Raw genomic sequence first — 22,044 nt, 5'->3', positions numbered from 1 at the left:
AGTTCCTGACCCAGTTCCTCTCAGGTTGGGTTTAATTAATGCCAGATCGGTGAAAATAAGACATTCATGTAGAAGGAATTTTTCTCTTCCCATGTGTTGGATTTTCTTTGTTTGAGTGAAACTTGGATTCTTCTTCTTGGATTCTTTTCTGAATTACTGGCTGTGCCTTTTTTAGTGTTCCGAGAGTTTCTGGCCACGGTGGAGGGCTAGTTGTTATTTTTAAGGCACATCTTGACTTTAAGCAGCTATCCCCATCGATACACCACAGCAGTTTTGAACGTCCAGAATCTGGGGACGAGGGGGGCGACTTGCCTCCCCTTTAAAGACAACTGAATTGTTGTCTTTAAATGTTTTTAAAACTAAACTCAAAGGCCTACAGGCTGCCTCAATAATGTGTAATTGTTTTGTGTAATTTTAACTTTGTTTGTTCGTATGTATTTGTCTTGAAATGTGCTGCCTCTTGGCCAGGACTCCCTTGAAAAAGAGGTCTTTGATCTCAACGGGACATTCCTGGTTAAATAAAGGTTAAATAAAAAAAAAATTAAAAAAAAAAACTCTGTTTGTGCAAACTTGGCCACTCACCTTCTCTGTTGTGTGCGATTGTTTATCGGTTATGCAGTAATTTTTCTAACAGACACATCCTGAAGTTTGCTGATGACACACTGATCGTCAGTCTTTATGTGGGGGACGAGTCAGGCCATGGGCTGGTTGTAGATGATTTTGTGGATTGGTATGATGAGTCCTTCCTTTCACTAAATGTGTCAAAAACTAAAGATATGGTTATTGATTTTAAGAAGTCCTCTTGCTCATCACCTACTATCAATAAAGATGCTGATATTGGAATTGTGGAGAGTTACAAATATCTAGGTGTGGTACTTGACCATAAACTGTGTTTTGAATCTCATGCTGATGCCACTACTAAAAAAGTTAAACAAAGACTGTTCTTTTTAAGGAAAATTAGATCTTTTAATATCTCATCTGAGATGTTGTCTTTGTTTTATAGAAGTTTTATTGAATCTGTGATGGCTTTTTGTATAGCTGCCTGGGTCGGTAACCTAGAGGTGAAGAATAAGAATTGGTTGGTAGCACAATTTCAGGGCGCTGGCAAGATGGACTTTTGGCCATTTACAACAAAAATGGGCCTGGGAAGGCTCATTCTATTTTTAATTGTTTGAACCATCCACCTCACAGTGAGTTTGAGTTGTTGCCTTCTGGCCGCCGTTTTAGAGAACCTTTGAGGAAGACCAAAAGACTCCAGGTTTCTTTTATCCCCACTGCATCCCATCTCCTTAATGGCAAATAACCATCCTGTGACTTTCTATTACTATTATTGTCATTACTATACACAAGCTCTCAATTTACCGGTGGATCTACGTCTCTACCCTCACCTATGGCCACGAGCTGTGGGTAGTGACCGAAAGACCAAGATCGCGGATACAAGCGGCGGAAATGAGCAACCTCCAAAGGGTGGCTGGCCTCTCCCTTAGAGATAGGTTGAGAAGTTTAGCCACCCGGGAGGGGCTCAGAGTAGAGCCACTGCTCCTCCACATGGAAATGAGCCAGTTGAGGTGGTTCTGACAAGGATGCCTCCTGGGCGAGGTGTCCCACCGGGAGGAGGCCCCAGGGCAGACCCAGGACACACTGGAGAGATTATATCTCTTGGCCTTGGCCTTCCCGGATAAGCTGGAGGAGGTGGCTGGGGAGAGGGAGGTTCTGGGTTTCTCTGCTTAGGCTGCTGCCCCTGCGACCCGGCCCCGGATAAAGCGGATGAAGATGGATGGACTATATACAATAGAATAAAAGAATATATACACAATAGGATAAAAATAGAATACAAATGCTATATACAACTGAGTAAAAATACAACTTTGTCATTAAAAGAGTATTGTACGTGTCATGAAACATGAATATAAAATATACAAGAATCAAATTATGCGTGTGGTAATTTTTTGCATAGTTAAACATTAGAATTACAAATGCATTTTGTTATAAAGTTTAAGATTTAAATTTTACCTTTCCTTTTGTAAAATCGTATGTCTACTGGATAGACCCAACCCCTATTATCAATTGTATACAACATATTGATGTAGTAACAATGACATGATTTATTGGCCTTTTTACAGACATTTTTTTTTTTACTCTGGTCCAAGTCAGTTGACACCCGTAAACTTGTAGCTTTTTTTCAGTGGTTTGATTTGTTTTCACAAAGATAAAATTCTAAGTGACACCAAGCTAACCAAAAAGCTAACAACAAACCATGTGAGATGGTTCAGTCTACTTATTGGTCAGATGCGTCTGCAGCAGGAGCAACAAAAGTAAATACAGGAAGAAGGTGCTGTGTCCTGGACTGTTGGGGAACATGGAGAATTTATGTTCATTCCAGGGTTAGTTGCTAGCCCATGCAGACATGTTTGCACATTTGTGGTACTTTCCCGTACTGAAAACCCAAAGCATACAAGGCTACAGGACAAGGCTGGATGAATTAATGTATTTTTTGTTTGTTTGTTTGTTTGTTTTACACCAAAGCCATGACGTATTCCCAACTAAACTCTGACTATTACTAAGCATCAGCAGGATATATTTATCTATCCCTCTGTTCCTCTGTGCAGTGGTGTCTATGCTTTTGAATATTTAGCAATTGAGATGTTTTTTCTTTTATCCCTCAACCCTTTAGAGAGAAGTAAATTTCCACTCAGCTGTGTGTGTTAGAAATAGAAATACTTGTGGTGAGTAATAAACCACAAGTAAATTTAGTCTTTAGTGGTTGAAGTAGTCGAAAGCCCCAGTGAGTAAGCCTTTTCTGAGAAAAAGTAGGAGGATGTAGTGATCTAAACTAAAAGTTTAACTACACTTGTAGCACCTTTGCTAGTTCAAAACTCGTTATTTACATTTATTTTCATTTTGAAAGTGTGAATATGAATGATGCATGAGTCAATTATACTATGGTTTGCCTTTTTTGTGGAGTTAAATAAAGAATTATACCTGAAAGGTCAATACCTTTCTATAGACTTTAATGCCATCATATTTGTTATTGAAAACAGAGTCCTGTTTAGTGCCTCTGTGTTTCCTGTGTGATCCAGATAGTTCCTGCTTCAAGCAATGTTCTGAAAATCCAGAATCTGGGGACGAGGGGGGCGACTTGCCTCCCCTTTCGGTTAGTGATTACAGTTAGATTTAAATCTTCATGTTTTTGTTGCATATTTTAGTATATTCTTGTAATTTTCTTGCAAAATCTTCATTTCCATGTTAGGACCTTTACTATTCTATTGCTTCATGTCTTATATTGATACTAATGTGTCTTTTGTGCCCTGCCTTAAGTCTCACTTCCACCTGTCTAGTTGTCAAAGAAGATAATTTGTCTCAGCTGTGTCTTATTGCCCGCATGTCTCTCCTCTACCCTAATGACTTTTCTCTGCATCTTCATGGTGTGTTCCTGCATGAGTCAAAAGTCCAAATTTCTGAGTTCCCAATCTGAATTTGAATCTGGAAGGCCCCTTCTATTTGGATTTTATACTAACTAATAACAATCCAATATAAATAACAGTAAAACTGTAATTTTTCTTTTTAAATCTATGCTGCCCTTTTGTGTATTTGTGATTTGTTAAATAAGCCACACAGAGTACCAGCAGGCTCCATTCATGGATGTGTTGCAGCTGCATTTTTAAGCGCAAAAAGAAAAGTACTATGTTGTATTTCTAGTGATACCTGAATAGCTCTACCTTGTCTCTTACTTTTTTTCAACTTAACTACTGGGATGTAAAGAACTTTAAACTCAGGAATTACATTACTCCCAAGTTCGGTGTTCAGACTTTGAGGTATCTGAAACTCGGCAATAGTCATACTCGTCATTTGTCTTCTGTCAGTTTTGTTTATGGTGCCTTGTGTGTCTGGAAGGCTTTCTACTTTTAAATTCTGCTGTTTGCTCCCTGTTTCTGAAGTTTCATAGAATTCTTCTACTTCACCTAAATAAAAGTTTCCTTTTTTAAAAAATTCCATTTTGCTTTGAGAGCACTTAGCTCAGAACAAACTGGCCGATTGCAGCACTGAAGACTGTGATTATTGACTGTATATAAAAGACAGGAGTTTATCTAACTAATATGAAAGTAAATTAACTTGTATTCCATGTAAGGGTCAACAGACTTTCCTGGTTTCAAAGAGTAGTCTGATCATGAATAAATTCCTTTATGACCTAGTTTGACCCAGTTTAGCCTCAGTAAACACATTCCTAATGAATTTATTGTCTCAGTTGATAGTTGCACGTCTTATTAAATACAATATGATGTGTATTTTATAAAAAGTATTAGGAAACATTTTTTGAAAATTTGTTTTCAAAATTATAATTATATTATAAAAACATTATCATAGTTAGGCCACAGAGGCCAGCTCAAGGCTGGATCCAGGGCTCTTGGAAATAGTTTTAAACATGAATAAAGGGCACTAGACCCTGAAAATAAAAAACTGTCTATTCTTTAAAGATAAACGTCGCTCCAGTCTGAAAGCGAATGTATTTAAGTGGAGGGTGGAGTGTAAATTATGTTGCGCCAGCTTCCTTGTTCAAAACAGGAACAAGGAAGCTGTATACAATCTGCTGTATACAATCAGCAGATTGTATACAGTGGTTCAACTATAAGCAGTCCTGAGGCAAGTAAATGTGATTTTTTTTCCTTTCATATGCATATTTTTTCTATTTGAAGAGGAAAACATTAATAAGGAAAGTGTTTCATAATCAGGACAAGTCTGTGTCATCAGATATCCTACTGAAATTAAGGAACTGTCACGATCCTGGGTCTTTTGACCCAGCGTTTTGAGTTTTCATTTATTTTCATGTTATGGTTGTTTAAGTTCGTTAGCTTATCTAAGTTCATTTACTTATTAGTTTCCCTTTTGTTTTCAACCCCTGTGAAGTCTCCCTTACCCTTCATGTGTTTCATGTCTGTGTGTCTGATGTTGTCAAGTTCATGTTGTCATGTCTGTCATACAGTCGGCCTCTGCCAGAGGAATATCAGTAACTGATATTTTCATCTCACTAGAAATGGTTTTGATGCAATGTTTGATCTACGAAGATATTAAGGTTTATTTTATCCTCTGTTACACGCAAGTACAGATGGCTAACATTCAACTCTAATGACTAACTTTTGGTTTAATAAACCATTCTCCAAACATTTGTATCTATTCATGGAGAAGTCACTTGGATGAGTGATGAAATGCTTCTCCCACTAAGAACGTTACGTCCAGATGAACAGAATCAACTTTTTGCGATTCCATTACCTGGATGATTGCGCATGCATCAAGACATTTGTATCTCTAATTTCACCTCTGCTCAAGAGCAGTACTAACTTTGTCCCTTTTTTAGTCTTATTTATTTTATAAGATAAATAATGGACAATTTATTTATAGCATCTCCATCACTGAAGAGTGAACACAGATGGAGCCTGTTGAAGTGATAATGTGGATTGACGTCTGTGTCTGCCTTCCTTTGACCTTACTGATCATCTATTGTATGTGCTGTGCGGTATGTTTGTATGTATGTATGCAATTACGTCCATCTCTATCAGTATTTGAAGATTTAACAAATCAACTAACCTGTCCTGCTAGTTAAGTATTCACTGTGCTTTTTGGATTTAGCCAACCGCATTTAGCAAGATATAAAGAGCTATTGCACACATAAGGATTCCCAAACCCCTAGACACTATAGTGAGTGAATGTAATCAGAATCATGAGTTTAAACATAAATTAATGTTGCCTACCTTGGCTGTAACCCATCATTACTAGAAATCATTACAAATACTACAAAGTCTAGCAGACCTAGAATGACAATAAAATCAGACAAGGTTGTCTGGGGGAAAAGAAAGCTGATGCATCTGCATCACTGGCTTTTTCCTTGGGGTGGCACTGACTTCCTGTTCCTGTTGCAACACACAGTTGTGTTTTTGTGTATCTTGTCTGTTTAATTAAAAACTTTGATAATGTCTCATTTCATAGTCCAGTCTTTATGTGCTTTAGCCAAGCATGCTCTGTTGATTCACTCATGAATTATATTCACAGTATTCACTCACTGTGTCTTTAGCTTAGCTTAGCTTGTAGCCAACTCACTAGCAGCATGTGCTCTTCAGCTGCCCTTCCCTCACTTTCCTGCTCATTGTGTAAGATATTTGGTGCAGCCTCATTAGCTCTGATTCTATCCAGAGTTGCAGTCAATGACCCACAATAATTATTTTATTGTGGGTGATTTTAACATTTATGTAGATCAGGGCTGGGCAACTGCAAGCCTCAAGGGCCGGTATCCTCCACGTTTTAGATCTCACCTTGGGTCAACACACCTGAATCAAATGATTAGTTCATTACCAGGCCTCTGGAGAACGTCAGGACATGTTGAGGAGGTAATTTATCTATTTAAATCAGCTGTGTTGGATCAAAAACACATCTTGATGCAGGACACTGGCTATTGAGGCTTGGAGCTGCCCACCACTGATGTAGATGCTAAAAATGACAGCCTCAACATGGCATTTAATCTATTATTACAGCGGTCCCCAACCTTTTTTGCGCCACGGACCGGTTTATGCCTGACAATATTTACATGGACCGGCCTTTAAGGTGTCGCGGATAAATACAACATAATAAAACTAGTACCGGTACCGAAAAAAAGATTTATTCATAACACACGTGAAAAGACCCAGGAAAACCGAGTTAACGATAAAAACGATAACAAAATAACGCTGAAAACCGATAAAAACCCTGAAAACTATACATTTCACACCTGAGCCTCAACTCTCGTGGCCCGGTACCGGTCTGAGGCCCGGGGGTTGGGGACCGCTGTATTATTAGACTCAGTTGGCTTTGTTGAAAATAAAAGAACCTACCCAACACATTCTCGATTTAGTTTTAAAGGTCTGTTGAGCCAGTGGTTATGATTTGGTTATCGATATTCTTTGATTTAAGGTTTCTATTATTTAGTTCCACCTTGTGTTCTGTCTGCTAGCCTGCCTGTCTATTTTACTTTATTTGTATTCCCAGTTTAGATAGTGTTGGTTTTTCAGGTGTTCAGCAAGAAAGCTGTTTTTTTAGTTTACAGTTTGCCTCCTGGAGTCTGCATTTTGGGTCCTCCATTCCTGCCTGCTGCACACAGCCCTGGACAGTAACCTTTAAATCCTTAAACCTTATATAGTGTTTAGTTATATGTCCTTATTAATGAGTAGGAAGGGGGAAATATAAAAAAGCCTTTGGAACAAAAAATTTTATTTATCAAGGTAAAAAGGACTCTTGGTCCACTTTCCTTTGCAGAGACACTAGACACTGAATACAGTAAGGCAAAATATATAGTTATATAAAAAATGGCTTAATATTGTAAATGTCATATTTTCTGCAGAGACGAAGGGATCCAGGCCCTGCCCCCTATTACATATACATCCTGGTTTCCAATCTAATCCAGCTCTGTGCTCCAGTTCTTTGGCTGGCTAAACTGGAAGACCATCATCAGCCCACCGGTGTCTCTGCAGTGTTTGTCTTCTTCGGTGTTACAACTAGTCTCAACTTCAAAACCTGCATTGTTCTGGAAAGGTATTTATCTTTCATATATCTTTCAATGCAAGTATACTACATTTTATTGTGACTTGAAGCATCCTTACAGTCAAACTATTGTCTACCGCATCAATCAGAATACTGTTTTGTGTTGCAGGTATTTTTTCGTCACCTGTCCAATGTTGAACTTCATAAGACAAACTAAAGGTTCTATTTTGGTCTCTGTTCTGATCTGGACCGTGTGTGTTATCACTATCTCTGTTATAATATTACTACACCAACATGAACGCATTTTTGTTTTTACCTTCTACCCTGCCCCTCTGTTCATTCTTTGTTTAGCTGGGACCCTCAAAGCTCTGCCTGCTGCCACCTCAGTTCCTGCTGAGGAAAAACGAAGAATTATAGGAACTTTGTTTCTGTTGCACCTGAATTACTTTGTGTTGGTCTTGCCTGCAGTAATTCTATTATCTTTTGTCAGAAATGTAAGTTTGGCCATGATCCTGCTCAGTCCTTTTGTGGACTTGATGCTATTTTGTTTCATGCAGAAAGGACCTGTTGACAGTTTGCTGTCATGTCTGTGCTGCTGCAGTATGAACAACACTGCAGCAGATGTTAGCAGCAGATCACCAGTTTAACTGATTTTAGCAGAAACAGGTGGGCTTGTGTTGGCAAAAACAAAGTGAGAATGAAGAGGGGAACATGTGATGGGACAGATGCAGAGAAATTTAAAAATAAAGATGGACTATGTGCACATAAACACACAGAGGAATGCAAACACAGAGTGTGTAAACAGTTGATGGAAATGTCATGTATATGTTTTATATGATATTTTTGGCTTATTTCATTAAATCTTTAAATGTCCACAGCATCTATACATATCTGCACAATTTCTTTTACAATTTCTGAATTTGATTCAAGAATCTTTTACAATCTCTACATAATTTTAGTTTTACTTTTATGATAGTTTGTTTCTGTCAAACCCTTTTTTTTTTCATTTTGCACATTTGTGACTTGACCAAATCCAGTAGCTCCTTTAGATCCCCCCCCCTGAACAGCAAGTAAATATTTGTGTCAGCTACAAACAATAATTTGAATACATCTTTTACTACTTTATCTAAATTCATGGTCACATGGTAAGAGAAGATAAAGAGTTCTAAAATCCTGTAAAGAAATGTGGCTTAGTTTTCTGTACTGACAATGTGGCACATTATAACATGATCCTTGTCCAATACATTTTTACATGACCTTCATGTATGCTTTTTATTCATACAAACATATTTATTAAAAGGTACAAAAATGAGTTATGTTTGTCTATTTGCTGCTGTGATGTACATGGATATCAAGGTTTTTTTAAGTGCTGTATAAGTCACCTAATAATAACAATAACAGTAATGGAGCTTTTCCATGCATCCCAACACAGTGGTTGTATTTCATTTCACTCTAAATTGGGATATAAATATTGAAACATTTGAACATTTATTTTAATCAGGTTTTCATAAATGATGAGTTCAGAGGGTCATGGTATGATAGTAACTACCTTTCCAGTATCATTTAATCTTTGAAATTGTCATGTCTGCAGTGGCAGACGAGTGGAGATTGAAAGTAGGACCCAAGATGCAGGCAGCTTCTGATGTGGGCGAGCTTTATTAATATGTTAGGTGATACAAACAGGAACATAATGGGCATGAAACAAAACAAAATGAAAGGATAACTTAAACTGTGAAAAATTAACCAAACAAAACTGAAACCTTAAATGGAGGCGCAGGGATGATGATGCAGGGAAATAACACAGACAAACCAGCAATGCACACGAAAAAACACAGGGCTTAAATACACACAGGGCAATCAGGGAATGGAAGACAGGAGGGAGACAAGGCTGGGATTAATGGGACGAAAAGGGGAAGCAAAACTAGAAACATTGACAAGAGAAACAAACCTTAAAAAACACCAAACCTCTAAACACGCAAACTTAACACAGACTGGGGAGACAGAACATAGGAACTTGAAACGTGGAACAGAAGAGCACAGAGGACACAAAGCACTAGGGATAATCACAAACAACCCAACAGAATATTAATACACTCAAGCATAAACACCAAGTCCACAGACTCTGGACCATAACATAACCAGAATATTGCTACTATAGTAAGGCTACTACTAGAATCAAACTTAAAAAGTTTGAATTAAAGAACAGGGTCTGTAACAAAACAATTTCCCAGTTTGGAGTGAATAAATTACTCTTAATTCTGAACATTATGTGTACTAAAAAGGTGGACTGAAGCTTACATTCCAGAGTTCTGTGTCATTGTTCCCTTTGTTCCCTTCATGTCCACTCTGTCCAAGTCTCATCTTTGTGTTTTGCTCTTTCATTTCCCTCAGTTATGTAACTGTGGCTGTCTCCAGCTTGTTCCACCAACAGTTCCCACCTACTGCCATCCTCTCGTTACCTAGTGTGTTCTTAATTCCTTAGTGAGGAGCAAGTTTGGGAACCAAACTCAGGACTCCAAAAGCACAAAGGTTGAATAAAAAAAAAAACAGATTTATTGCTGGCCCCTCTCAAAATGCCAGGAATCCTGGTCGAGAGTAAATAATCCTGAACACGGGAAACACTCTTGAGGAAGAACACAGCCATCAGAAGATGACGAAACAAGGAACAGAGGGACACTGGGACATAGCAGACATGGATACGTGACAGACTGGGGGATAAGAGAAAGAATACAAAGACATGTACATGACGAGGAATAGGACTGCAGATGTAGACAGCCACTGCCCGTTCCTGAGCCTGTTCTGCTACTATTTTGTTTTTTCTGTTATATAGGAATTTTATAACAGGGTTTTCCATCCCATTGTCACCAAGTGCTTGCTAGAGTCTTTGCTTTACAATATTAAACACCTTGAGCCTACTGCTGTTGTGATTTGGTGCAATATAAATAAAACTGAACTGAAAATTTAATTGAAAGCTCCGTCATGTCGAAACTAGTGTGAGGGCACAGCAATGTTCAGATCTCTCCAGAGATATTCAATCAAGTTTAATTCAGGGCTCTGGCTCAGCCACTCAAAGAGATGACAATACCTACAGACCTGCTGTTAAGGCACAACAACACCTTTACTTCCTAAGGAGGCTAAAGACAGCCTAAATCCCCTCAAACTGCTCATCAACAGATGCACAATAGAAAACATGCTCACAATCAACATGTCAGCTGCACCAAAGGTGACAAAAAGGCACTCCAACATGTAGTGGAAACAGCACAAAACACCAGTGATGCACAGTGAGCATCTCTGGGTCTTCTCTACAACACTTGCTGTGTATAGACGACCAGACAAACTGAGTCATCTGCTCAAGCTATTTCCATCAGACAGGTACTTCAGAACAGACTGAAACATAGTTTCTTCCCCAGAGCTGTATCAGCTGTATAATTTATTTCAAATGAAGAAAATCTAGATTTGAATGAAGGAAATTCATTGCTGCGTGCAAAAATTATGTTTTTAACATGTTTTAATGCTGTGTATCTTGTTCTATTTAATCTGAACAAGCCCCTAAAAACAGTCAGTGATCATTGTCTGCCAACTTCAGTAACCCTATGAACGTCACTGCTATTTACTTTCCTATCTTCATTTATGTTGGAAGTGATAGGAGGTAGCAGATAGCAGAGCTGTACATTTTAATTTTTTTCAGAAATCCCTAAGTCAGACCATGGTATATATATTATATTTAGATGGAAGCTAGCGCCCTGCTAACTTCTAACTCCATTAAATATAATAAATTCTGTTTTCATGGATGCCTGGATGTCAAACTTAACTGTTACACCTAGTAGAGCAGCCACAGTGATCATTTTATTACAGATGAAAATTTATACAGTTTTTCAACTCTCAGTAATGCTGCAGTAATCATTTGACTTAGGGATCTGCAGTGGAGTTTGGGCCCACACATGGCTAATGACGTCAGACTTAAAGACCGGACTGTGTGTGTATATGGATAATAGCAAACACTGAAATAAATTTTTTACACGCAGCAATTAATTTTGTTCGCTCAAATTTAACTTTTCTTCGCTCAAAATAAATTTCTCCTCAAAATTCAACACTTGTACTTGCAATTGTTTTTTTCACATAAACCTTTATCGAGTGGAAAAAAAGTTAGCGTTCATCCTCCAGCTTCACTGTGTTTATATTATGCTAACTATAGCTGTGTAGCTAGCCACCACACAGAACATCATTAAATATACCAGCTAGACCAACTTCAGACAGTAACCCTACAGTAACTTGCTGGATCCGCTGTCCACCAGCCATGTGATGACCCTCCTTCCCCCCAGCCAAGGGAAATACACTGCTCTCAATAGAACAGTGCTACAGCAGTAGAGTGTCTCGTGAAACTCCTCTCTCTTTTGGGCCTGGGTGATGGTACCGCTCTCGAGCTCATGGAGAGCACGCTGTCCTTGCTAGGAACAGATGATGGTGGATTCCGCTTCGCTCATGTCTTCCTCCGACAGTTGCTGGTGCAAGGTTGACCTCGTCAACTCCCTGCTGCTGGCTGCAAAGGATTACCACCCTCTCGCAGAAGAAATGGATCGCATTCTCCTGGCTACCAGGAGCTTTGAGATCCGGGCCATAGTTCGCGACTCACTGACAGTATCTCCCGCGCCCCCACCGAGCCTCAGACTCATAGTGGCTGGGATCGGGGCACCACAGAAAAGGACAGTGTTCTTACCATCAGCTTTGCAGTTTTAAGCCCCAGGGAAACGAGCCCGCCAACGCTCTGTAGTGGCCGCGACCAATGGCAATGAGGAAAGGCTGCTCTTCATAGAGGATTCAAGCTCGGGGACATGTTTTCTTGTTTTACTCCGGCTCCCAGAAAAGCCTCGGGAACTCTTGTATCGTCTTTGCATACCTCCCCAATGGTATATTAGTTGATTGGAGATTTCCTGCGTATCACCAGAGAGAGCCCAAATACCAGTAGTGGTACGCATGCCACCGTTTGAGAAAGACTGGAATAGAGAATGTGTTCAGGCACCTTTAATCGCTAGCAGTATGACTCTGAAGTGCTGTACTGTATGTTTGTAAGTTTTCTCCCCAACAAACACAGCAATATCAGTGAAACATTTTGCTGTAACCCACATAATTTCCTTAAGGATCAATAAAGTATTCTGATTCTGATTCTGAGAAAAAAAAGAAAAACAAAGAACCTCAAACTACTCAGTTCTGATGAATCGCAGTAGTTTCATCATTCTCCCACTGACATTTTGCTGATATCTGTGAGTCAGTATACTGAGACTAGGGCAGGGCAATATGACCAAAAATATTTATCACGATTATTTGAAAATTTGTGGTAACGATATAACATATGCCGTATGATATGGCCCAGCCCTAACTGAGACTATGCTTTTTATTCCTCATATGCAATGACTGTTACTGTCTAAAAGGAAAAACTCTAGCATTAAAGTATAGGAGGAATCCATTACTCAAAAGGCCAATTACAATAACATTTTATACATAGCTCTGAATATCTTATACATATTTCCATACCATTTTTTTCTATGCATATTTCTGTATATATGAGCTCCAGTTGCGAATGTATATAGGACCACCTTGTGTCTTCCTTTTATATTTTATATTCCCTTTGCTATAAGAGCTGTGTAACACTGAAATTTCTTATCAGTGGGATAATAAAGGTTTATTCTATTCTATTCTATTCTATTCTATGCTAATAGTTTTGAAGGGTAAACAAACAGGTGCATGTCAGGTTAAAACCAAAGGCTTCATCACAGCATTTCAGAGGGATTTGCAGTTAAATGTTAGATGTGCATGTAATGTGCATGTAAATGGAGAGTCCTCTTCACACACTGAGGTTAATTATGGAGTTCCACAGGGTTCAGTGCTAGGACCAATTCTGTTTACATTATACATGCTTCCCTTAGGCAGTATCATTAGAAGACATAGCATACATTTTCACTGCTATGCAGATGACACCCAGCTCTATCTGTCCATGAAGCCAGATAACACACACCAATTAGTTAAACTGCAGGAATGTCTTAAAGACATAAAGACCTGGATGGCCGCTAACTTTCTGCTTCTTAATTCAGATAAAACTGAGGTTATTGTACTCGGCCCTGAAAATCTTAGAAATATGGTATCTAATCAGATTCTTACTCTGGATGGCATTACCTTGGCCTCCAGTAACGCTGTGAGGAACCTTGGAGTCATTTTTGACCAGGACATGTCCTTCAACGCACATATTAAACAAATATGTAAGACTGCTTTCTTCCATTTGCGCAACATCTCTAAAATTAGAAATATCCTGTCTCAGAGTGACGCTGAAAAACTAGTTCATGCATTTATTACTTCCAGGCTGGACTACTGTAATTCATTATTATCAGGATGTCCAAAAAACTCACTGAAAAGCCTTCAGCTAATCCAAAATGCTGCAGCAAGAGTCCTGACAGGGACTAGAAAGAGAGAGCATATTTCTCCTGTTTTGGCTTCCCTTCATTGGCTTCCTGTTAAATCCAGAATTGAATTCAAAATCCTGCTCCTCACATACAAGGTCTTAAATAATCAGGCCCCATCTTATCTTAATGACCTTGTAGTACCATATCACCCTATTAGAGCGCTCCGCTCTCGCTCTGCAGGCCTACTTGTTGTTCCTAGAGTATTTAAAAGTAGAATGGGAGGGAGAGCCTTCAGTTTTCAGGCCCCTCTTCTGTGGAACCAGCTTCCAGTTTGGATTCGGGAGACAGACACTATCTCTACTTTCAAGATTAGGCTTAAAACTTTCCTTTTTTCTAAAGCATATAGTTAGGGCTGGACCAGGTGACCCTGAATCCTCCCTTTGTTATGCTGCAATAGATGTAGGCTGCCGGGGGATTCCCATGATGCATTGAGTTTTTCCTTTCCAGTCACCTTTCTCACTCACTATGTATTAATAGACCTCTCTGCATTGAATCATATCTGTTATTAACCTCTGTCTCTCTTCCACAGCATGTCTTTATCCTGTCTTCCTTCTCTCACCCCAACCGGTCGCAGCAGATGGCCGCCCCTCCCTGAGCCTGGTTCTGCCGGAGGTTTCTTCCTGTTAAAAGGGAGTTTTTCCTTCCCACTGTCGCCAAAGTGCTTGCTCATAGGGGGTCATATGATTGTTGGGTTTTTCTCTGTATCTATGAAGCGCCTTGAGGCGACTTTTGTTGTGATTTGGCGCTATATAAATAAAATTGAATTGAAAATTGAATTGAATTAAGGTATACTGATGTAGATTTAGCACAGGAGTATAAATGTTCTCTTATTAAGCAGCTAAACCACTAACAAAAACTACCCTCTGCTCACACGAGTTTTCTTGTTTCCCTTCATTGGCTTCAAGTTAAATTTAGAAATTAGAAGTTTTATTAATTACATAAAACACTGACTAGGATCCTAAACAGACACAAGACACTACTATATGGTTCTGTAACGGGTTGATAGTTTAAAGTCTTAGGATACAGTCATAAATGCATCAATGTAGGTTTTCCTGCAGTCACTGATCACACCAACAGATTAGTCGTCTTCTTATTGATTTTTATGCTGTCTGACATCTTTATGAAACCAGTGAAATGATGGCCTGTTGGTCTTTAGATTAAATTCTTGTAATTGCAAACAGTTAAAAAACAAATTGTTTTCTTTTCAAGATATTTTTTTAGTTTCACCAATGCGGCTTCAAAGAAATTTAACCAGCTTGCAAAACACCAAAGACTTTTTTGAACTTAAAAAACACACACAACCTAAACACAACCACGTCAACATTTAACAACAATATTATTAATAATACATTACACACTGTCATAACTGAATCAGAGGAAATTCAAATTCTACTGTAACTGAAAATTCAATTTGTGCAACACTTAAAGTGTCCTTTCAAAAAAATGTAAAGGATAAAATAAAAACTAAATATGATATTTATATAAATTAATGACTGTAATGATACAAAATAAAAATGTTTCAAGAGCTCTTTAGATGATTAATATTTGAGTTTAAGATGTCTTCAGATGAAACTCCATCAATCTTTTCTTGGTGGTGACTGGAGTTGATCCCAGCTGTCATATGACATCCTGGACAGTCTTCACACCTACAGGCAGTTTAGCATCACAAATATATCGAACTGCATGTTTTGGTCTGCAGGAGGAAGTCAAAGAGGAGAACCGTTCATGGAGATCATGCTGTGGTCTTTCTGCTTTTTTCTTCTTCTTTTAGTCATCACTGTTTTTCTCCCTCTGTTCCTCTTCTTCTCCTCTCTTTCTCTCTCTCCCCTGCTGTTAACTTTCTCCCAATCATTACTTTCTTTCTTTTTTCTTTTCTGTCCCAGGCCCTTGTCTCTTTTGGTTATAATAACCTAAAATAAAAATTCCTAATACAGTTTTAATTTGACTATCAAGTGAACCACTATAGCAAAGTGTGTCTCATTTGCAGGCGTTGGAGAGGCGGAGGTGGAGTTAGGATCAGTGTCACTGGCAAGACCTGGGCCAGTGTGCCAGGACTCTATATAAAAATCCTTTAGGGCAGTTTTTTTTGGGGGGGGGGGCTTTGAACTTTGCTTTTAACAGAATTACATGCACACGCTCCACCCATCCACTCGCTTACACTACTGATGGTACTGACTACACACACCACAGTTTTTCTTTTTAGACAGTGCGTTTTCTTTTCTGCTTTATTTATTTAAAAAATATCTCTTGGAAGACATTCCTATCCATGTCTGGGTTTTTTGTCATGGCCGTGCGGCCCGGTTCATGACAGTTTAGTTCTTTTTCTCCTGCAGACAATTCTGACTGCTACACTGTCGGACAGGACAGGGAAAGAATGTAATAAATGGCCCCATACTTCCTGTTGTGAGGTGACATAATCACTGCACCACCTTCATGCTATTTAGAAGAAATTACAAAATAATTTGTACATTTTCGTTTACAACATTCAACTACTCGAGCAAACAATATTTCCTGTTACTCCCAGTTGGTGCAAAGAACAGGATTTTAGGTGATTGACAGTCTGAGGGGACAGCTAAAAATATTTGGAAAGGATGGTGTTTACTTATCTCACTCTTGCTAACTCCTCATCATCTCTCCTGTCGTGTGACCCTGTTTCCTCTTTCCCCTCATCTCTGACTACATGATCTGACCTGTCTGTGCTAACATCAGTCACATCTCCTGTGTTGTTTCTCTCCATACTGCAGCAGCACAGACGTGCCAGCAGCCTGTCAATGGGTCCTTTACGCATGAAAATACACAGAATGAAGTCCAACAATGAACTAAAAAGAAACAAGATCATAATGATAAAATCAATAGTTTTTACAGGGAAGCGTCTCTCAAAGTTCAAAGTTAACAGAGTGACTGCAGGAAGGTTTATGAGAAAGTAATTAAGCAGCAACAGAACCAAGGTTCCTACAGTTCTTCGTTTTTCTTCAGTGGGCACTGAGGTGGCAGCAGGCAGAGCTTTAAGTGTCCCAGCGAGACAGAAGATGAACAGGGGGGCAGGGAGGGCGGCATAAATAATTAAACGTACAAATTCATATGAAAATACAGCAAGAGCAACACTAACACTACAAAGGACCCAGACCAGAACACAGACCAGCACAGAACCCTCAGTTTGTCTGAGGCAGTCCAACAGTGGGCAGGCGATGAAACAATACCTGCAACACAAAAGAGAAACAAATGATGCTTCAGAGTAAAAGATAATGTTCAGAGACATGAAAGTGAACACACTGAAAGACAGAGAGGTACCTTTCCAGAGCAATGCAGGATTTGAAGTAAAGATTGGCCGTCACAGCAAAATAGTAAAAAAAACATGCAATGACATCATGCATTATTATCCTCCAAAAGAATGTCATGCTGTGATGGATCAGAACGGAGATGATGAGGTTTGTGTGATAGATGACAGGAACCTGATATCTGTGACCCTGCAGGAAATATTAATAATTGAAACCATATTAATACAATAAGAAATTTGACATATTGCACATATTGCAGGTGTAGATTAATAAAAAATTTTTAAAAAACACCCAGCACGCCCCTGCGGGCGGTTTATCCTTCAAGCTCGGGTCCTCTACCAGAGGCCTGGGAGCTTGAGGGTCCTGCGCAGTATCTTAGCTGTTCCCAGGACTGCGCTCTTCTGGACAGAGATCTCCGATGTTGTTCCCGGGATCTGCTGGAGCCACTCGCCTAGCTTGGGAGTCACCGCACCTAGTGCTCCGATTACCACGGGGACCACCGTTACCTTCACCCTCCACATCCTCTCGAGCTCTTCTCTGAGCCCTTGGTATTTCTCCAGCTTCTCGTGTTCCTTCTTCCTGATATTGCTGTCATTCGGAACCGCTACATCGATCACTACGGCCGTCTTCTTCTGTTTGTCTACCACCACTATGTCCGGTTGGTTAGCCACCACCATTTTGTGCGTCTGTATCTGGAAGTCCCACAGGATCTTAGCTCGGTCATTCTCCACCACCCTTGGGGGCATCTCCCTTTTTGACCTCCAGTAGCTGGTGTTTTGCGCCTCTGGTATTCTTGCCAATTCCTTTCTGTGTCCCGCTCATGTATTGACCCATGTGCCTGTTCATCTTAGCCGATATGATGCCTGACAGGAGCTTCCATGTAGTACTGAGGCAGGTTATTGGTCGGTAGTTGGAGGGGACCGGTCCCTTCTTGGGGTCCTTGGGGATCAGGACCATCCGGCCTTCAGTTAGCCATTCCGGGTGTCTCTCGTTAACTAGCAGCTGGTTCATTTGTGCTGCCAGACGCTCGTGGAGTGCAGTCAGCTTCTTCAGCCAGTAGGCGTGAACCATGTCGGGCCCTGGTGCTGTCCAACTCTTCATACTGGAGACCCTTTCTTGGATATCTGCCACTGTGATGGTTACTGGACCCTGTTCAGGGAGGTCGCTGTGGTCTGCCCTCAGATCCTCTAGCCACTGAGCATTGCCGTTATGGGTTGCATCCTTCTCCCATATGCTCTTCCAGTATTGCTCCGTCTCCAGCCTTGGTGGTGCTGTTCTCTTATTGTTCCCTTGCCACTGAGAGTACACCTTTGCTATGTTCCAAAGGCGTGTAGTCTAACCACTACGCTATCCAGCTGCTATGTATATATATATATATATATATATATATATATATATATATACACACACACACACCATAATTTAAAGATGAATTTTCAACTATGGCTAATTTAAAATATCAAATTAATCTCACATGAATGTCCAACAGAAACAGGGAGAACAAAGGGAGATTTGAACCAGGCTGATATGGGTTACCCAGCACCTTCTTGCTGTGAAGTGACAGCGCTAAACTGTCATCACTGGGAGAGAGTTAATACTTTTATTTCAACTACAATAAGTAAGTAAAATTCGATCTCCAGTGTTTAGAAGGTCAGAGGCAGAATAGACTGGAAGATTACCAGAAGCAGTTACAAACAGTGAACAGCAGGTGTCAGTGTTTTACTTTTTCTGCAGGAGCAACACAGATGAGTGAAAAATTACAGAAAAAAACAAAAACCTTTTATGACCAAAAAACCCTGTATATAGAATACAGACATGTTGACTCTGTCATGCTGAAGAGACGCACATAGTTGTTACGAGAGTGATCACATTTATCTTGTGTCAAATCTAAAGTGAACCCCATGAAGGATCCAGATGCAGTACCTGGCAAGGTGCTCAGAGCATGTGCCTACCAGCTCACCCTCATCCTCACCAGAATCTTCAACCTCTCACTAGATCAGGCAGCCATCCCATCCTGTCTAAAATCAGCCACAATCATCCCTGTGCCAAAGAAGTCTCCCATCACTAGCCTGAACGATTACCGCCCAGTCTACAGAGAGGAAGTCCTGAAGTTGGCAGCATGCTGTTCAGAGAACAACCTGGCAGTGAACACCAAGAAAACCAAAGAGGTCACAGTCGACTTCAGGAGGCAGAGTGTCGGCTGACCTCTCCCCTCCCTGATGGACATTTATTCCTCCCGCTGCCTCAATAGAGAGACAAACATCATCAAGCATCATCAAGCTGCTCTTGACGAAGGCGGTCGCACTTTTCTCCTCTCCTCTCCCTTAGCTTCCCTGCTTAGGCTCTTATGTCCTTGTCTAGTCTCGTGTTTTTTGTATTACTTTTCCCTGAACAGTCTCTCACAGTCTGTTCTCTAAAACCTAAAAGAGAATTATGGATTTGATGAACTGGTCTCTGAATGCAATTGACACCCCTTCTCAACGAGAAGTCTGGGTTCGGGTGAGCCTGACTGCTGAAGATATCTACCTATTCGGAACCATGATAACAGGGTTCTGGCTGATTGGAGCTGGCTTGGCCCTGGCTTATCGAAGAATTAAGGAAGCGGAACCAGCTGTTCAAACCCCCACAAGGCTGCCTGCTGGGATTGAAATGATGGGACGAGGCGTGAGTTTCTCAAAATGGGCTCATTGAGTGCAGCACGGAGAAGATCTTGGAGAGGCTATGGCTGCTGTGAATACTCAGAACAAGACCTCTGAGTGAAAAACTGGATTACATCTGGAGGGGCTAGCTCGAATGACACCTTTGAGCGCAAATTCGATCACATCTTGGGGAAGTGCACTGCGGTCGTGAGTTCTCAGAACCTGCTCTTTGAGCAAAAAGAATGACAACATCACGGAACGTAAGCTTGGATAACATCATAGAAAGCTCACGGCTCTCCAACGGGAGATTGAGAGACCAGTGTTGGACTGTTAGAGCAGCTTACAAATTCATATGAGTTGTTCGCACTGAAGTAAAAAGCACCATCACTTCATGCGGATACCCTCTCGGTGCCAGCTGCGGTCAAGGCTGGAGCCGAACAAAAACACCCTGATAACGACTGTGTTTAGTCTGTTCCTTCCCATTCCATGCAAGGCCACCTGGGTTGGCTGGAAGACTGTTTACTTAGCCTAGCAGGGTGAAGGACACTGTCTCAGCTGAACTCTGGACACGCACACACAGACATATACACTGATATGCACACACTCATCCCCCCTCCCTTTCCAAACGCCTTCGACACTTATTCCCTTCCGATGCTGATTGTATACATTGTTATACCTCTCTGACCTGTCTTCCCCATGTGATGTTTTGTGTAATGTATGTATGTATGGTCGGAGGCCATTGCGTGCAATAGGTCGGCAGCCTTATGAAATTTCCCCTTCTGGGACTAATAAAGGTATATCAAATCAAAGGACGGCTCCCACCCTGGTTTTAACTTTTTCAACCTGGAAGTGCTACAGGTGCATCAGCACAAAGACCCACAAACTCAAGAACAGTTTCTTCCCAAAAGCCATAACCACCCTGAACTCACACATGCACCAATAAACACAGTTCCACGCCCCATTCCAAGTACTCCCTCTATAAACCACCACTGTAAATTAACCCAAACTGTATATACTAAACATTTCATTTCCTTTTTTTAACCGACTGTATATTTGCAGATTTTATATATATTTCCTGTAAATACTGTCTACATGTACATAGTGCTGCAGAAACTGTACACCCCCATCTCCCCCGCCACACACACACACACACACACACACACACACACACACACACACACACACACACACACACACACACACACACCTACCTACATATTTGCACTGAGTAGGAGATGCTGTGTATTTCATTGTACATCTGTATAGTGACAATAAAGGCATTCTATTCTATCCTATTCTGTTCAATAAAGAGATGTGACATATTTACTTACCTCACGGCACACACACAAGAAGAACAGTACGGTCGTGGAAAGGAAAATGCAGATCAAGATCCATATCAGCACGTTCCACATCGCTCTCATTTTTGTGTGCTGGAGTTCTGAAAGAATCTTCGACTGACTTTGAATAAAAAAACAGAAAAACAAACAAAAAAACCCCCATGAAATAGCAGGTGGTGAAAATGGTTTTCTTTTAATGTTGTGAAACTCACTGACACTGTGCAAAAGATTTAAGAAGCACTTGGATAACACACCGGACACCAATGGAAACAAAATAGCATCTTTGATTGAAATGAAAATGATAAACCCACAGAGGGCAGAATTCAAAGACACCCTGAAAATGAAAAGAAAAGAAAAACAATTATGCAGCAGGCTCCTCCTGTCTCCAGGATCAAACAACTAACTTATTTAAGGAAGCTTCTTTGTAGCAAATATATAAAAACTCATTTCGGGTGTGTCAGCATCTCTCTGTCAAGTAATATGTGACTGTTGGGGTTTCTTTCTAATAGTGTAGATTTTCTCTGACTATATGAAGCACTTTAAGGCAGCCAGTGTGAATTGCCATTATATAAATAAAACTGAACTGACTGACAGAATCAGGTATAGTTAGCGCATTATCAATACACACATTTCCATTCACTGTATTTATCCAGAAGCACAAACTGCAAACACAAAAGAAATGAGTACAATCGCATAACACTGACTGTCCTACTCATGAGGCTGTTTCATCATACTTATGCTCCTCTTCAAGTACAAACAATAATAATATTGTAAACATTGCCTTCACTGACCTTAGAACTGCTTTCAGTTGAACCGGAGTGTAAAATCT

At 40.2% G+C, this 22,044-nt stretch overlaps 2 protein-coding genes across 2 annotated transcripts; one reads left to right on the top strand and one right to left on the bottom strand.

The window, feature by feature from the left end:
- The first annotated feature begins 7,348 nt into the window (after positions 1-7,348).
- On the top strand, positions 7,349-8,801 carry LOC147315753 (uncharacterized). Its single transcript, XM_086258743.1, has 2 exons — positions 7,349-7,557; positions 7,676-8,801. Exons 1-2 carry the CDS (start codon positions 7,349-7,351, stop codon positions 8,151-8,153), a joined length of 687 nt encoding a protein of 228 aa, XP_086114869.1. The 3' UTR covers positions 8,154-8,801.
- Positions 8,802-16,563: 7,762 nt separating this feature from the next.
- On the bottom strand, positions 16,564-21,290 carry LOC147315752 (uncharacterized). Its single transcript, XM_086258027.1, has 3 exons — positions 21,210-21,290; positions 17,253-17,428; positions 16,564-17,161 (listed from the first exon to the last, which is right to left on the bottom strand). The coding sequence occupies exons 1-3, from the start codon at positions 21,288-21,290 to the stop codon at positions 16,564-16,566; spliced, it is 855 nt and encodes a 284-aa protein (XP_086114153.1).
- Between the last annotated feature and the right edge of the window lie 754 nt (positions 21,291-22,044).

Source organism: Aulonocara sp. 'chitande type north' Nkhata Bay, linkage group LG13, assembly GCF_057382095.1.
Source record: "Aulonocara sp. 'chitande type north' Nkhata Bay isolate Kocher_YH1m ecotype deep benthic linkage group LG13, A_spYH_male_GT1.1, whole genome shotgun sequence".
NCBI classification, from domain to species: domain Eukaryota; kingdom Metazoa; phylum Chordata; class Actinopteri; order Cichliformes; family Cichlidae; genus Aulonocara; species Aulonocara sp. 'chitande type north' Nkhata Bay.
Note: the sequence above shows the minus strand (reverse complement) of the source record. Positions and strands in the feature narration are given on the sequence as shown.

Excerpts from the sequence above, each read along its gene's own strand:
- LOC147315753 (XM_086258743.1), top strand. The coding sequence starts at position 7,349 with ATGTCATATTTTCTGCAGAGACGAAGGGATCCAGGCCCTGCCCCCTAT. Across the intron at positions 7,558-7,675 it reads ACCTGCATTGTTCTGGAAAG|GTATTTTTTCGTCACCTGTC; the intron begins GTATTTATCTTT and ends TTTGTGTTGCAG.
- LOC147315752 (XM_086258027.1), bottom strand. The coding sequence starts at position 21,290 with ATGTGGAACGTGCTGATATGGATCTTGATCTGCATTTTCCTTTCCACG. Across the intron at positions 17,429-21,209 it reads TCTTGTGTGTGTGCCGTGAG|GGTCACAGATATCAGGTTCC; the intron begins GTAAGTAAATAT and ends TATTTCCTGCAG. Across the intron at positions 17,162-17,252 it reads TCCTGCATTGCTCTGGAAAG|GTATTGTTTCATCGCCTGCC; the intron begins GTACCTCTCTGT and ends TTTGTGTTGCAG.